A 16,770-nucleotide genomic window follows, 5' to 3' on the forward strand; every position below is an offset into this window, starting at 1 on the left:
GCTAGATTTGGGCGCAGCCGGTGCCTCCATAGATTTCAATAGGAATCACTCCTATTGCAGCGCTCAGTGAGTAACGTCGGCTCCTTCAGAAGACGGAGCCGAAGTTGCTTAAAAACATAATAATTCGGCCTCCAGCAATCACTGGAAGCCGAATTATTTCATTCCCCCACTATCCATGTCGGCCTGGAGGGGTAATAGTAATTAAATCGGCCCGGACTTGTGCAGAAGCAGGATCAGCCATATACCGCTGTATCCTGTGCCCAAGTCTACCGGCGCCGATTTCAAATGTACTCTGCTTCAGTTGCTAATATATTATATTACACTTACTTTCCCCTCACAAAGAGATTTAACTTTGTGGAGCATAAGAACGATCTTTAAATATAAGCGGACCTGAACTCAGAACTTCCTCTCTGCTTTAAACGATACGTAACAGCATAACCTTTAAAGAAAAGCATTTCTTTGTTACAGCTGATACAAATCCTGCAATAAATCTGCAGTGTGTCTACTTCCTGCTTTCATGGAAGCAGACAGAGTTAACATCCTGTGTTTACACATTATCTGCTCTGCTGAGGCAGCCAACTGACACAGCTGAGATATAAAATTACACTGAAAATTAGTCAGAGATGAGGGGGAATTAGACAGGCTAAACTCTCTAAATACATAGAAGGTGCATTTGTATAGGTTTTCTGTCCTGTGCAAGCATTCAGTTAAACTTTAACCTCTTGAGGACCCTGGGCTTAAACCCTCCTAGTGACCAGGCAATTTTTTACTATATAGGCCACTGCAGCTTTAAAGGGGAACTTCAGCCTAAACAAACATACTGTCATTAAGTTACATTAGTTATGTTAATTAGAAAAGATAGGCAATATAATATTTTACCCACCCTGTTTTAAAAGAACAGGCAAATGTTTGTGATTCATGGTGGCTGCCATCTTTATCATGAGGGGAGCCATCTTTTTGGTTGAAAGGAGGTGACAAGGAGCAGGAGACACAGTTCCAACTGTCCTGATAACCCCTCCCAGCTGCACACGCTAGGCTTCAAATGTCAAATTCAAAATATAAAAAAAAACGAGAGCAACAACATCAGAAATCCCATCATGCTTTGCACAGCATCAGGGGAAAAAAGCCCGGGCAGTTTTCTTCCGTGCAGCTAAAAATGAGGCTTGTGTAAGAGAAACAAAGTTCTGATGCTGTGAATCTGTTAAAGAAACACGAAGCCTTTTCAGTGCTGCTGAGTCAATTTTTAGTCCGGAGGTTCACTTTAAGGCCTAGCTGCAGGGCCGCACAACTCGGCACACAAGTGATTCCCCCCTCCTTTTCTCCCCGCCAACTGAGCTCTCTGTTGGTGGGGTCTGATCGCTCCCCAGATGTTTGCTTTTTTTTTTAGTAAATATTTTGGTACTTATCCGTTAGCCGGGCGCATCCGGCAGGTGGCGCTAATTACTATTCCCCCTCCAGGCCGACATGGATAGTAGGGAAAGATGTAACTCTGGTGGAGTTTTGTCGCCACCTAGAGGATGCGCCCGGCTAACGGATAAGTACCAATATTTTATTTGTTTTCAAATAAAAATTCCTTTTTTTAAATTATTTTTTACTCCCCCCTCCCTCTCTCTGGCAGCCTATCAGCATGATCAACTGTCATAGACTTCAGCCTATGACAGCGGATCACTTGTCTGCCTCTAAGGGGGACAGCCATGTCACACGGCTGTCCCCAGTACAGCGCTGCTGTAGGTCGCAGTGCTGTACAAGGTAAATAGACAGCTGTTTTGCCGTCTAAAAGTCTCCTAGCGGCGATCGCTGCTGGGAGGCTGAAGGCGGAGCAGAGCTCCGTCATTCATGTGGAAATGCGCGCATCAGCGCGTGCGATCTCCAGCAAATTCCCGCCCCAGGACTTGACGCCAATTGGCGTTAGGCGGTCCTGGGGGTGGTTGTAAGAGGGTTAAAGGACCACTTTCGCGAAAATCTTAAAATGTAAAATATATGTAAACCTATACAGATAAGAAGTGCATTTCTCCCAGAGTAAAATGAGGCATACATTACTTTTACATCTTCTCATGAGGGATCCTCAGGGATTTCTTTATTTTCAAAAGCACTTAGGGGGTCGTTCACACTACAAGAGCTTTTCAAAGCGCTGTGATTTTAAGGGATCTTTCACACTTGGGCGTTGCATTTGATGCGACGATAAGGCTGCATAACGTGCCCCTAACGCAACGCATGTTAGCTTTGAAGTTGGACGTCATATAGAGCCGCGTTGTACGTCTCTTGATGCGTATGTGATGCGTACTTTTTGACGCATTCGGATCGAACGAAAACGGTGCATGCGGCACATTTAAAAAAAAAAACCATTACTGAGCATGTGCAAACAGTCTAACACAGCCAAGTACGAGTATAACGCACAGCCCGCTGCACTTTCATTTAACGTGCAGCGTTATACTTAACTGCAACGTGTGCACTGTGAACAGCCCATTGATTTTTTATTACTGTGAGTTGGGCTGCGTTACTGGCTGCTCCAACGTGCGCCTGTAACGTCCCACTGCGAAAGCAGCGTAAAAGAAGAAAGAAAGAAAAACATGCACACATTATAATCTTGATTGCCCAATTTTACAACCTCCATGTAGTGTGAGGACGAACAGATTTTGAACTGAGTGTGCAGGTAAACTCTCATACTACCGGTATATCAAAGTGTTAAAATCGAACAATCGAGATTGTGATGAGTGTAGTCAACGTTAGGGTCTCAAAACAGGACTCCGTTTTCAGCATCGTTATCTGGCGCTAGGACGATTTCCAATACATTTCATGCTGAAATTTCATGGAACTCTGTGTGCAGTGTGTGGGCAGTCAATAGATACCGAAGCAGGGCTACGGCGCCTAAGGGTAATTCGGGGCTCCGGCGGGTGCCAGACCCCAAATCACATCTCCCTCCAAGTTGCGACAACTTGGAAGGGGAATAGTATTTAAAGGGATACTTAAGCCATTGATAAAAAAAAAAAAAAAATAAACAGCTTAAGGCCCCATTCACACTTACAAAACGCTAGCGCTTTTGCTAGCGTTTTGCTCTGGCGGTTTTTGGCGATTAATGCCATTCACACTTGGGGCGATTTCCCGGCGATTGCGATTAGCGCTTCTATAGCACTAAAAGCGATCGCAGGGAAATCGCCTGAAAATGGTGCAGGATACACATTTTTGAGCGATTTGCGTTAATCGCCGGCAATTAACGCAAATCGCCCAAGTGAGAACAGGCCCATAGGTTATTATTGCACTAGCGCTTTAAAAAGCACTAGCGCTTGAGAGTTTTGCCGAAATCGCCGGCAAAACGCTCTAGTGTGAATGGGGCCTTACTCACCTGGGGCTTCTACCAGCCCTCTGCAGCTGTCCACTCGCAGTCCCTCTCGGATCCTCCGGTCCTCCACAGCCAGCTAGTTTCGTTTTGCTGACAGGCCTGGCCATGCGTAGTCTTCTTTGCGTTCCAGTCCCCAATAGCATCCAGCTCCTGTGCAGGACGATATGGCGGAAGGGAACACGTAGAAGGAGATGCGTGGGCAGACCTGTTGGCCGAAAACGAAACTTAGCTGGCGGCGGGGGACCGGAGGGTCCATGAGAGACTGCGAGGGGACGGGACAGCTGCAGGGGGCTGGTAGAAGCCCCAGGTGAGTAAAACTAATGATTTATCAATGGCTTAAGTATCCCTTTAATGCCGCCTTGGACTTTTGCGGCAGCAGTGAGAGCGCCCAACTCACCGGCGACGCGACAATATGTATGCAGAGATCCCTCTCTAAACTCTGATCATATTCGATATGAGAGATGATGTCATCGATCTGTCATCAGATGATAGTCGATCTAATGGCAGATCGACAGGTGTATGGCTACCTGTAAAAGCAAGGTGGCGGCTGTAATCTAAGAGGCTTGTCGGCTACAGATGTCAGATACAACCCCGGGTTACAGTGTTTGGGAAGGAATCTGAGGGAATCGGGATGTGGAAGTAGCAAAGCTTTGGGTTATGCTAAACTCAGCCTCCAGCTGCACAGTATTATCAGTAGGGATCATCAATGAGATGCAAACTATTTCGAGTTGGTGCAGCATTATGCAAATTTTGTATGCAAAATCATGCAGCTTGAAAATAAACCAAGCAAATCCTGCTGAGGTAAAATTTGATTGGTCTATTTTCAAGCCGCATAAATATGCTAACAAAAATTTGCATAATCTTGCATCAACTGATTTGCAATTCATTGCCCATTCCTATATAACAAGTGTGAGGGCCCGTTCTCACCTGAGCGGGAATCGCGCGATTCCCGCTCATGGCAAACCGCTAGCGGTTTTGCAAAAAACGCTACACAATGTAGCAAGTGGCAGTGTTCTCACTGCCGCGGTTGCGGTTAACAATAACCGCAACCGCGCTGCATGCAGCGGTTTGCCGGCGACGAGCGTTACGCGATTGTGATTAGCTAATCGCGATCGCTCCAAAACCGCCGCAGTGTCCAGTGATTTTTCCACGTTAATCGCGGGAAAAATCACTCCCATTTGCGATTATAAGTGTGAACGGGCCCTTAAGAATAGTGATGAGCAGAAATTACGCATTGTAATTTGCATTTATGCATCGTAATTGTGATGCGAAATTTCTGGGAAAAGTGTACCAGGCACATGGCTAATTAATATTCACTGCACTCAGTGACGTGCAGGGTTTACTTCCTGGAGCAGCCGCTCTGTGCGGCGATTGGCCGGGCGGGTTCACGTGATGCCGCATGCGTCCAAGAGTATGCATCACGGCATCACAGACGCCAGAGTGAGCTGCACAACGCGGCTCACTCCGACGTCCACACCAGAGAGCACCAGGCGTTGCGTTAGGGGACGTTATGCGGCCACAACGTCCCCTAAAACGCAACGTCCTACTGTGAAACCAGCCTAAGAGAATATTGGGAGCAACAACACCATGACGTCCAAAGACCACACCAGACAGGTCAGGGATAAAGATATTGCGAAATTTAAAGCAGGCTTAGGCTACAAAAAGATTTCCAAAGCCTTGAACATCCCACGGAGCACTGTTCAAGCGATCATTCAGAAATGGAAGGAGTATGGCACAACTGTAAACCTACCAAGACAAGGCCGTCCACCTAAACTCACAGGCCGAACAAGGAGAGCGCTGATCGGAAATGCAGTCAAGAGGCCCATGGTGACTCTGGACGAGCTGCAGAGATTTACAGCTCAGGTGGGAGACTCTGTCCATAGGACAACTATTAGTCATGCACTGCACAAAGTTGGCCTTTATGGAAGAGTGGCAAGAAGAAAGCCATTGTTAACAGAAAGCATAAGAAGTCCCGTTTGCAGTTTGCCACAAGCCATGTGGGGGACACAGTAACCATGTGGAAGAAGGTGCTCTGGTCAGATGAGACCAAAATTGAACTTCTTGGCCAAAATGCAAAATGATGTGTGTTGGAAAACTAACACTGCACATCACTCTGAACACACCATCCCCACTGTCAAATATGGTGGTGGCAGCATGATGCTCGGGGGGGGGGGGGGGGTACACCACTTTGTATTGGTCTTTCACGTGGAATTCCAATAAAATTGATGCATGTTTGTGGCAGTAATGTGACAAAATGTGGAAAACTTCAAGGGGGCCGAATACTTTTGCAAGTCACTGTATATACACATAGGACTATGATAGAGACTAGATTGTGAGCTCCTCTGAGGGACAGTTCGTGACAAGACAATATACTCTGTACAGCGCTGCATAATATGTTGGCGCTATATAAATACTTAAATAAGGACGAAGGGCAGCAGAGAGTGCTGCTGCTGTGATGAATGGAGATCTGTGGCGCTGGAAGCAGGTTAATATAACGCTCCCTGTGCTACTCTGTATGCGGATGGGAGGAGGAGGAGCCCTCAAATCCCCAGGTCTCCCTGCAATTGCTGGGGTCGCAGGGGCTATTGTTACCCCACTGCTCCCCCACCCCCCAGGTCGGTACAAAAATAACGACCATTTCTGATCAACTTGCTCAGTAACAGAGATGGTAGTTTTAACCACTTCACCCCAAGGAGCTTTTTACCCTAACGGACAAGAGCGATTTTCACCTTTCAGTGCTCATCCCTTTTATTTGCCAATAGCTTAATCACTACTAATCACAATGAAATGATCGATATCAGTGATGGCTAACCTTGGCACTCCAGCTGTGACAAAACTACAAATCTCATCATGCTTAGAGCTGTCAGAGTACTGCAATGCCTCATGGGACTTGAAGTTCCACCACAGCTGGAGTGCCAAGGTTAGCCATCACTGATCTATATCTTGTTTTTTTCACCACCAATTGGGCTTTTTTGGGGTTGATATTTGTTTTCAGTAATTACATTATATTCTATGCATTTTAAAGGGGGAAACACGAAAAAAATGAAAAAATACAATATTTCTCCAATTTCATCCCCTATAGTTTTAATACAAATACTGTACATAAAACCCACACATTGTATCTGCCTATTTGTCCTGGTTATCACAAGATTTTATTATGTCCCTAGTACAAAGTATAGTGACAATATAGTATTTGGAAATAAAGGTGTATTTTTTCTATGATTTTTTTTGGTCACTATTTTCACGTGCACACAGCGGCAGCAGAACAGTCTGACTTATAAAAACATCCTGCAGCCATTAAGAGGCTCTAGTAGGACATTTTCATAAGTCAGCTTGTCATTAAGTGGTTAAACTGATTTTAATTCGATCTGATGACTTTACCAAATCAAGAGCCTAATCAATTTTAAAAATTGTACATCGTTACTTACGTATACCTAACATTACAGTGTTCTCCCCAGACATTTTTTTCCAGCTGGGTGGCATGAAAAAGTAGCCGGCTGGGGCGCGATGAGAGACTGCAGGGCCGGTGCTTTTATGAGCAACTCTGCTTATAGCATAGCAGGTAGTGAGCTGATGACAGCCGAGTGCTCACCAAAACTAGCTGGGTGGAGCACCCGGCTAAAAGAGCCTGGGGAGAACACTGCATTACCACACTCACACTAACCTTTACAATTACAGTGACAACACTTGCAGATCCGTGTGTTATCCAAAGTCATATTGAGAGGATCACTCCAAAACCCCAATAGCATCTCCAGTAGTGGCCAATCCAACAAACATAACATAAGTCAATGACCAGTAGGGCTTACCGGTATGTACCAAGACCAGTCGAAAGAAATCTTAAACAAAAGTTGATTGGTTACCCAGAGCAGCCAATCGGAATGGTCATTTTATACAGCTTATATCTAATTGGTTGCTCTAAGCAACTGCTCCATTTTTGCTCCAATCTCCTCTGGTCCCCATAAATCCACCCAAAGATGCCCACACATCTAGCAATGTATTGGCAGATTGATGAAGAGACAGATCTCTTTCTGTTCACATCTGATCGGAGAGACATCTGTTGGCTGCCCATACACCACAGGCTGATCGATTTCAGCATGAAATGTGCCCCCACCCGATGCCCATGCATTGTAAATCTCACTTGCTCCAGCTGCGGTGGCTCCTGGTCTCGTTCGTGGCCTTTCCCGGAGTGCCACCACATGGTGGTGAGTATACCACATGGCGCATGTGGGTCGTCAAACACAAACGCCTGGCGGCATTCGTGGTAAGCAGAGAAGTTCAAAACGCTCTACCCCCTTAAGACTAAACAGCAGGTGCAGGATCAAAAGGAGCCAGACCAGTTCGGAAATGTGCATAGAAGGATCCGCAAGCCAAATGCTGGTAGAAAGTGCTGTAGTCTTTTTATTCAGTAAATTCCAGATGACATGGCAATAAAACCACAGGGTTCAGCTGACGCGTGTCGGGCTTACAATCTGCCCTTAGTCATAGCTGACTAAGGGCAGATTGTAAGCCCGACACGCGTCAGCTGAACCCTGTGGTTTTATTGCCATGTCATCTGGAATTTACTGAATAAAAAGACTACAGCACTTTCTACCAGCATTTGGCTTGCGGATCCTTCTATGCACATTCGTGGTAAGCATAGGAGGAGGCCGGGAGTTGCTGCAGCTGGACAGAGCAGATTTACAATTCACAGGCACCAGGGGGGTATCTACATTTGGGCTGCCGGGGATTCCACCCAGTTTCTCGTTTCACCGCCACTCACCCGATCGACCATGTATCCCAGCATGCTTGATCAATACATTTTGGCCCAAAATCGGTTGAATCGTCAATCGGGCATGCTTGTTGCGGCACCAATTTTCATCAGATTCCCTAAAATGATCGCACTGGACGGTCAATCGGGCCGCAATATCGCTAGATGCATCGTCACCTATGAACAAGTAGGGAGCCATGAAAGGTAAGCACTACTCCCTTTGAACATCGCTGCTTGCTCTCCTTTTGAACATCCAGCTGGCTGGATAATAGGAAGCCGCGCAACGTCTGGTTTTGGACTCTCCGGCAAGGAAGGAGTCCTGGCAAGCATCTAAAAAAAAAGATGTTATTATGCCGCCTAATGGGACTGTGTCCATTTACGCTTCATGTTGCAGGGTGAATCACTGAAGGCCTTGCTTTGAACTCTGCTGAGCTCTCAGCTTCCTGCTCCCCTCTCATCCTGTACAGTAATTACGACTTCAAAGGAGAGCCCAAACCTGTCGGATCATGTACAATCCCGAGAAATTACTGGGATGGTGCCTGCACGACGGCCGTGCACCTGAAAAACACCATACACTGCATGCTGGTGGGGAGCTGCAGGCACGCCAAACCTTCCACCGGCAACATCGATGGACCAGAACAGCTTACGAGGGGAAAGAAGGAGTCACTGCTTTTAAAAAGACACACACAAAAAAGCCTAAATACAATAATAAAGACATAATAATAAAACCAGTCCTAAACTGTCGTTGACTTATTCTTCCTTTTTTTTCCTCCTCCTGCTTTTTACATTTTGTGGCACCAAAAACAACAATAAAGCTATGTTTTGTAAGACTTGGAGATAAGGAAGTCAGGTAGCTAATGCCCCCCCCCCCCCCAAAAAAAAGAAACATGGCCACGCCTAACTTTACAGAGCATATTTTTTGTGCATTTGTCAGAGGCAAGGTTTTTAGCTGGTATCTGGAAATTTTGCACGTTTTCAAAAATAGCTGCTCACATTTTTTTCCCGAGTGGAGGTCCCACCGTCACAACCAGAGGTACTACGTGCAAAGCAAGACCTGGTTCAGCCATGGAACGGATTGGTCAAAAGAGATAGGGCTTTTGGAGGGAGATAAACATTTCCCATCTAGGGTCAGTTATCTCTGTTCTGAAATTTTCCAAAGTCTCTAAATGACAGGCGCTAATCCTTAATCAGAGTGAACATATTCATCTTCTGTTTCCTGGTGAAGATGAAACCAAAGCAGCCATAGGTTCACACTGCCCCTTATTATCCAAACAAAGAATACAGAGGTGCAAGCAGAAAGTTTATAAAACGTTGTTACTCTGAAAACACAGATCAACCTAAATACTATAAAATAGATAATCAATATAAACAAACAAATGAAAAACTGTTCTCTATGAAATAACCAATGAATATTAGGTTCATGGACTGATACTGCCCGCCCCCCCCCCCCACAAAGTCCCATACAGTTTTTCATGGGCTGATATTTTGCACCCCTCTTAATGTCTCAGACACTCCTTCATAGATTGATTTTGTTCACCACAAAGTCTCAGACAATTCTTCATGGACTGTTATTGTCCCCCACAAAGTTCCAGACACTTCTTCATGGACGGTTATTGTCCCCAACAAACTAATGAACACTTCTTCATGGACTGCTATTGTCCCCAACAAACTCATGAACACTTCTTCATGGATTGTTATTGTCCTAAAACAAAATACCAGACACGTCTTCATGGGTTGTTATTGATTCCCACAAACTCCATGACACTTTTTCATGAACTAATATTGTTCCCTACAAAGTCCTAAACAATTCTTCATGGACTGATATTGTTCCCCACAAACTACCAGACACTTTTTTATGGACTGATATTGTCCCTTCCTAGGTCTTAGACACTTGTTCATGGGTTGATACGGTTCCCCACAATCTCCCAAACACTTCTTGGACTGAAATTGTCCCCCGCAAATGCCCAGATAATGATTTCTCTTCTTTTTGCACATACTCCTTCAAGACAACAACACTAGTCATGAGATGATAAAAATTGCACTCATCTGTTATCAAATGGTGAAAATTTTAGAAAAAGTCACTTCAGGTACATTTTCATCTATTAAGGGCAGCTGTGGCACCCCTAAGATAAATGACTACAACTCTTATTGTACAATTTGTTTTCCTCTGTGGCCACAGATAAAAGCACATGTTCCTTGATTCCTACTGACTTGTAAATTGATATGACCATCTGGATAATTGGCATCTCTATGTAGTAGAAAAGAAAACTAAGGGGAGCTCCCTTGGTACTTACCCAGGTTGACAAAACTCATGACCATGTCGGCATCATTGAGGAAGTTGCTGTCCTGCTGGCTGGCCAATGGTGGACCCTGTGTGGTGAAGATGGGCTTGTAAGGGTAAGAGAACCCCTCACCTTCTTCTTCTTCCACCGTCATCGCATTGTATAAATCCAACATAAACATGGGTGCCGAGTTCTGTTTGCCATACAAGTGCGGTCGCGGTCTGTGCGGCAGACCCAAAATGGATAGTATCTCCCTCTGCATCTCCCTGCGTTCCTGGCTGCGCAACCTTCTTTGGATGAAGCTAGAGTGGACCTCATTGTCTAACGTAAAATCAGCCAGGATGGACCTCAACAACAAGTAGCTGTACAGCAATGCTGATGTCGCCTTGGTCTGCAAGAAAACATTCATTTCCCCTGGATCTGTAGGGCGATGCTTGAAGCACCTGCAGTTCTATCCGTAGGGGGGGAGAATCATAAATAAACGACCACAGAATCAAACCAGAACATTGACTTAGAGTGATGTCCCTCTTCGGGGCTTCTTCTGGGCTTTTGGAAGCATCAGCTGAAGCCAGCCATCTCTGGAGACTTTGGCAGAGGGTCGGGAGTAACTGCAGATGCGGAGAATTCCTGCTGTTTCTCTCCTGTAGGACCTGATGACTCTTCTCCCTTTTCACTGCAAAGTGTAACTGGTGGTTTGAGAACAGAGACAGAGGCAGCAGGAGGCTGAATGTGATGGGAGGAGCGGGGGATTCAGGGAGGAGGCAGCCTTTGCAAAGAAAGAAAGTTGCTACATTTCACCAGGTTGCTTGTCTGGATGTTCATAAGACTCAAAAGAAAGGGGGAAAAAGAGAGGAAAAAAAAGAAAGATAGGGTGGGCCAATTCCTGCTGTTTAATTTAAAGTAAACAGATTAAGGATGTCTGTGTCTCCTCTGTTCCTCTCAGGTCAGGACTGCTTGTCACTAATGGGAAGGCGGTAATTAACATGGCTTTAATCTACATGTTGGGATAGGAGGCAGCTGACAAGGGAGCAGGACAAGACCACTGCTCAGGCGTGTGTGTGTGTGTGTGTGTGTGTGTGTGTGTGTTTTTTTTTGGGGGGGGGGGCTGACAATGCACCAGTGCCGCACTCACAGGTAAGTTCATGGGCAGAAGGGGTGAACGAGGCAATCCACCCAAAAATGCATCTTTCAGCTTTTACAGCATAATGAAGATTCACTCCACATGATTTTTATTCCCATCTCCTATATTACTCGATACTGCCGCCCGATCGACCTTCCGATTAAATTTTATTGAATCGGAAGAGAATCGTGCAGCAACATGGATGTATGATAGCGCTTTCGACTGATATCGGATGAAAGGATGGACAGGGAATGCCGGAAAAATCTTGGTGGCAAGGGCTCAACCGGATGTGCAGCCATTTTGACATTGTAACGACCGACGGACCTCAACCGGTGCTCACCTCTCTACTGGTGACTACTCCGGTGTTCGGTGTTCAATGTTATGCTGGCACATGTCGTGACATCGCTATGCGCCAAGTCACGTGGTACACGCACTCGCTGTGATGCCAAACACTGGAGGAAGCCTGGATTCAGTTTGGTCTTAGTCAGTCTGGTGTGATTATCTTATCTGAAATGGGAAGCTTTTTGCATTTTAATATAAGCTTGACTTCCCGCAATCCAGTTCGGCACAGTTCAGCAAAGGAACACAAATGAGTTAAAAAAAAAATAGGAAGCATATATGGACCTATTTTGAGAAAAAAAAAGGGGGAGTTTACATCTATATTTGGGGCACTAACTACCGGTATTTTTAGGCAATGTTTTATGTTTGGATGTTATAACTCCCTTTGAGGGCTAGTTCACACTACGCGCTTTTGGTAGCATTTTGGTGAACGCTGGCTGTACAGGAAAGTGATTTTAGAGTGACTGCGTTTTGTGATTGTTTAACATTTAAATGCAAGCGCTCCAAAAATGCTGCGGGCACCATGTTTGAGATTTCAAATGACTAATCACTGGTGATCGCCACAGTCTGAACACTACCATTGACTTGCCCAGGTGAGCCTGATATCATTGCTGTACCCTGAAGCCAGAACACCATCTCTGTCCCCTGGTAAGCCAGCCACCGCTGAACTTGCTGGGGACCTCCAGGCCCCTCGGCTGCTGGTCCCTGCACCACCAAGTCGGCCTCCCTAAGGGGTCTCACTTTCACTGTTCTTTCATTCTCTATCTTTCCTTGCCTCTCTCTTGCCCAGGTTAGACTAGGGGGTATCATTCAATTTATTGCTGCAGAAGCGGTTTGCCTAATATGGCAGCAGATTTCCCCTGGGTCCTTTCTCCTGGGCCCATCTTTTATGGATCCTTCTACTCATGCCTTCTACTCTATGCTCTGTATATGCATTGTACTTACTGTATGTATCAACTAATGTACCTTATGCCTTGTATACTGTATATCTACTATATCATCACTGACCCTGTTGTGCCAAAAGCAATTCCGGGTACAACTCGCGTTGTACTTGTCGAAATAAATTCTGATTAGCAGCAACACTTTGCTGATCGCCGGTGGGCTACCAAAGTGCCCAGTGTGGACCTGCCCCAACTAAGCCTTTTGTATTTACGCTTGAAAAGGCATCAATGCAGAGGATGGAAATAAAATGTACAGTCAAACATTTTGTCAGAGTCATATATATATATATATATATATATATATATATATATATATATATATATATATATATATATAAATATACGGTCATATACCTTTTATGAAGCATTGATGGCATTACCATAGTTACAACGACAATAGAGATTTTTATCCCACAGCGGATTGACCCTTTAATTACCATAGAGAAGTAAGAGGAATCGAATAGTTTGAAGGGGACAACCTGCCAAAACTGGTACTGGCAGAAAATGGAGACGTAAACCACTTAAAGGGACGCTGAACAGAGAAAATACTGTAAATGGAAGTCGACGTCACCAGGTTAAAGGAGCTGCCAGTCCCCAATGAAGTGACCCAGAGGACGCAGAGGGACCTCTCAGGCTATTGGGGGCTGGAGGAAGCTCCAGCTAAGGCTATGTTCACACTTGGTCCGTTAACGTATACGTGGCTCCTTTTCAGGCCGGATCAAAACCGGAGCCACGAATACCAGTGTTAAAAATAACAGCCGTCTTGATCCCCCCCTCCCCCCCCCCCCCCCCAAAAAAAATCGGATCTGTCTACATTCACGGGGACCCGTTTTCAAAACCTGAACGGTCTGGATTTGCAACATTTTCACAGACCCCGAATACACGGAGGGGTAGTGAAAATGAATGGGAAAACGGATCCCCCTCTACACAGGCAGTTTTGGACACAGAAACGGATGAGTTTCTGTGTCACAGCCTGTGGGTGAGAGGGGGCCGCCATGCTAGAGGGGGTAGCAGCCAGGAGGGGGGTGGCAGCGGGCAATTGAATCATGCGACTGTGTACCCAGTGTTACTCTGTCACCCAACACAAATAATCTGCCCAATTGTGAGAGGCCTATGCCTGTAATGGCTTTAAAGGGAACCTAAACTAACTTACAAAAACAAGTTTCATTTACCTGGGGCTTTTAGCAGCCCCCTGCCTGCGCCGGTACTCAGCGACCCTCCGGTCCCCCCCTGCGGCTCAGTTTCATTTTCCAGAACTGAGCCAGCCGATGGCCACTGCTCCTGCAGCACATTTCCTCACTACTGCAGTCGCAGTAGAGATTTTCTTGTACTGCACCTGTGCATGACGCTCTTGGCACTAGGAGTGCGAACGAGGACGAGCGTGGGCAGAAGCCAAGGCCTGGCTCAGTCAGGAAAACGAAATGGGACTGGAGGATCGCTGAGTACCAGCGTGGGCAGAGGGCGGCTGCAGGGGGCTGGTAGAAGCCCCAGGGAAGTGAAACGCATTTTTTTAACGTCAGTTTAGGTTCCCTTTAATTATAGATGGACTACATCTGACCACTGACTAGGTTAATGTCTATACCTATGACACCATTTTTGTGACTATTTTCACGACAGACTTGATATCGCATTTTCTTGGTATAGCGTAAAATCGTTTAAAGAAAATTCATTAAACGAAGTTGAGTGCTGGCAGACTACCCGCGACGATCATTCGTTTCGAACGACCGTCGTGATGGAACACATTGCGGACAATCTCGTGAATCCCCATAGACCCCCGCGCTAATTACCACGACCGTTTAAAAGTGGCCACACACGATACAATAAAATGATCTGATTTTACGGCTATTCAATAATAACTATTGTATCTCCCGAGAAAACAGAAAGCTTTTTTTTCATTCGACTGAAAAATCCAATCGGATTTCCCGTTTTCTTCGATTATTATCGATCCGGAATGCAAGATATTTGTCTTCAATCTTTCTAAAGTTTGTATGGTGTGTGTTAGATTGTCTATTTATTAATATACATGCCCTAGCAATTTTGTCAGTTTCCAATCATTTTTTATCATAATTGGAAAAATTGAACACACGTGTGTGGTACATTGGTCATATTTTTGAAATGTTACAATCAGTCAGAAAAATTGATTGCAATTCTTAAATTGAACAGATATTTAAAAAATTGTATGGTGTGTGGCCACCTTAAAGGGATATTGTAGGGGGGGTCGGGGGAAAATGAGCTGAACTCACCCGGGGCTTCTAATGGTCCCCGCAGACCCCTTACAGGTATCCCTTTAAGGTCTCATTCACTCCCGTCATTTGTTCCCACAGTACACCATTGTGGAAAATGGGAAGGCGCGTTTGTCGTATCTTTCGTCGCCTCAGATCTCCTGATCCATATTCCTTGAGTATTTAGCCTAATGAGCATGAATGCTAGAGTCTCCCAGATTAAAGTGGACTTGAACTCAGATCTTCCTTTCTGCTCTAAAAGCAACAGCATAATAACCTTCACAGAAAAACATTTCTTTGTTACAGCAGGTATAAATACTGCAGTACATCTGCAGTGTGTCTACTTCCTGCTTTCATAGAAGCAGACATAAAAGTTAACATCTCATGTTTACAAATTAGCAGCTCTGCCATGGCAGAGGAGCTTACTGAGCTGACACAGCTGAAAGATGAGGTAATTAGACAGGCTAAACTCTGTAAATACATACAGGGTGCATTTCTATATGTTTTCCTTCTGTCCTGTGCAAGAGTTCAGGTCCTCTTTAAAAGACACTAGTGACTAGCCTCACATTGTCTCAGGAAAAGCAAAAGGGTCTGGCTGAGAACAATCAGCCTGGGTGAGAGTGGAGGCTGGAGGTTTGGGAACTCCATACAGACATTAGGCTGCCCCACCCCACTGCAAACCTAATGGGGCAATACTAATGTGACCCCTGTCTGTACAGACATCACCTACACACCTAGACTGGCAATTATAAGTAGGATCTCAGGACAATCACCTGACCTAATCTGTCACATTCCAGACAGGAGACAGGAGGTTCCTATTCACATGCAGATTGCAGACCTATTGTTATTGATATAGTCTGGGTCTTCTCCTCTGGTGTTATCTGCCATGTCTGCCCATCTGCCCCCTCTATCCATGCCTGAACCTGGATTCAGGCTCCCAGACACACATCTGTATCAGATAGGACAGCTCAGAGCCAGGAGATCAGTCTGCAGCAATAAAACACATAACCTGCGGGCCTCAGCTGATGCTTGATTTTGTTGGGAGTCACAGACAGGGAAGAGGCTCCATCATACCTCCATATACAAAGCAAATTCGATAAAGGACCCAATCCGGACTCAACCTTCACATATAGATTCTTCAGGAATACATATTTATTTGCAGCGGTTATACAGCATAAAAACAGCACAACGTTTCGGGCGTGAGGCCCTTTCTCAAGTGCTCAATCACCTGGTTCCCATCTCTGTAATATATAACCTGCTGTGACCTAGACACACCCTTCTGACAAATCAGTGGGCAGGCACATACTTCTATTCACAGATTAACCCTATCCATAGAGGGCAGCTACAAAAACATTCATAAGAAACATTTTAGACTAAAGTCCTCGTTAAGGCCATACGGAAGTTGCGTGCCCAATCGGTCCATCCACCATGCCTCCCTTCTCAGCAATACAGTTCTAAAGTCTCTTCCTTCTTGTGTTTGCACAACTTCAAGGACCTGCCACCTAAGCTGACTAACACTGTGTCTCATCTCAATGAATTGAATGAAAAACATACTACATTGAAATTTAAGATGGAATTCGATAGACAGATCTTGCATTTTTTAGATGTAGAGATAATTAAAAATTTAAACGGTTTCGATACCGATTTATATCGCAAAGACACGGATAAAAACGGCTTCTTGCTGGCTAGCAGCTGCCATCCTAGGCCTTTATTGAATGGCCTTCCAAAAAGTCAATACATACGATTAAGACGCATTACGTCAAGTGATATTCTATATTG

At 45.2% G+C, this 16,770-nt stretch overlaps 2 protein-coding genes across 9 annotated transcripts in view; one reads left to right on the forward strand and one right to left on the reverse strand.

Moving 5' to 3' along the window:
- The window catches only part of BMP7 (bone morphogenetic protein 7), a 121,222-nt gene extending 110,165 nt beyond the window's left edge, over positions 1-11,057 (reverse strand). The window contains exon 1 of the mRNA XM_068263147.1: positions 10,382-11,057. Within this exon, the coding sequence (XP_068119248.1) occupies positions 10,382-10,778 (397 nt within the window). The 5' untranslated portion in view covers positions 10,779-11,057. The remainder of the gene's footprint in view (positions 1-10,381) is intronic.
- Positions 1-16,770, forward strand: part of SPO11 (SPO11 initiator of meiotic double strand breaks) — a 693,959-nt gene that overhangs the window by 517,533 nt on the left and 159,656 nt on the right. The window lies entirely within an intron of this gene.

The sequence above is a fragment of the Hyperolius riggenbachi genome, chromosome 12 (genome assembly GCF_040937935.1).
Source record: "Hyperolius riggenbachi isolate aHypRig1 chromosome 12, aHypRig1.pri, whole genome shotgun sequence".
Lineage (NCBI taxonomy): Eukaryota > Metazoa > Chordata > Amphibia > Anura > Hyperoliidae > Hyperolius > Hyperolius riggenbachi.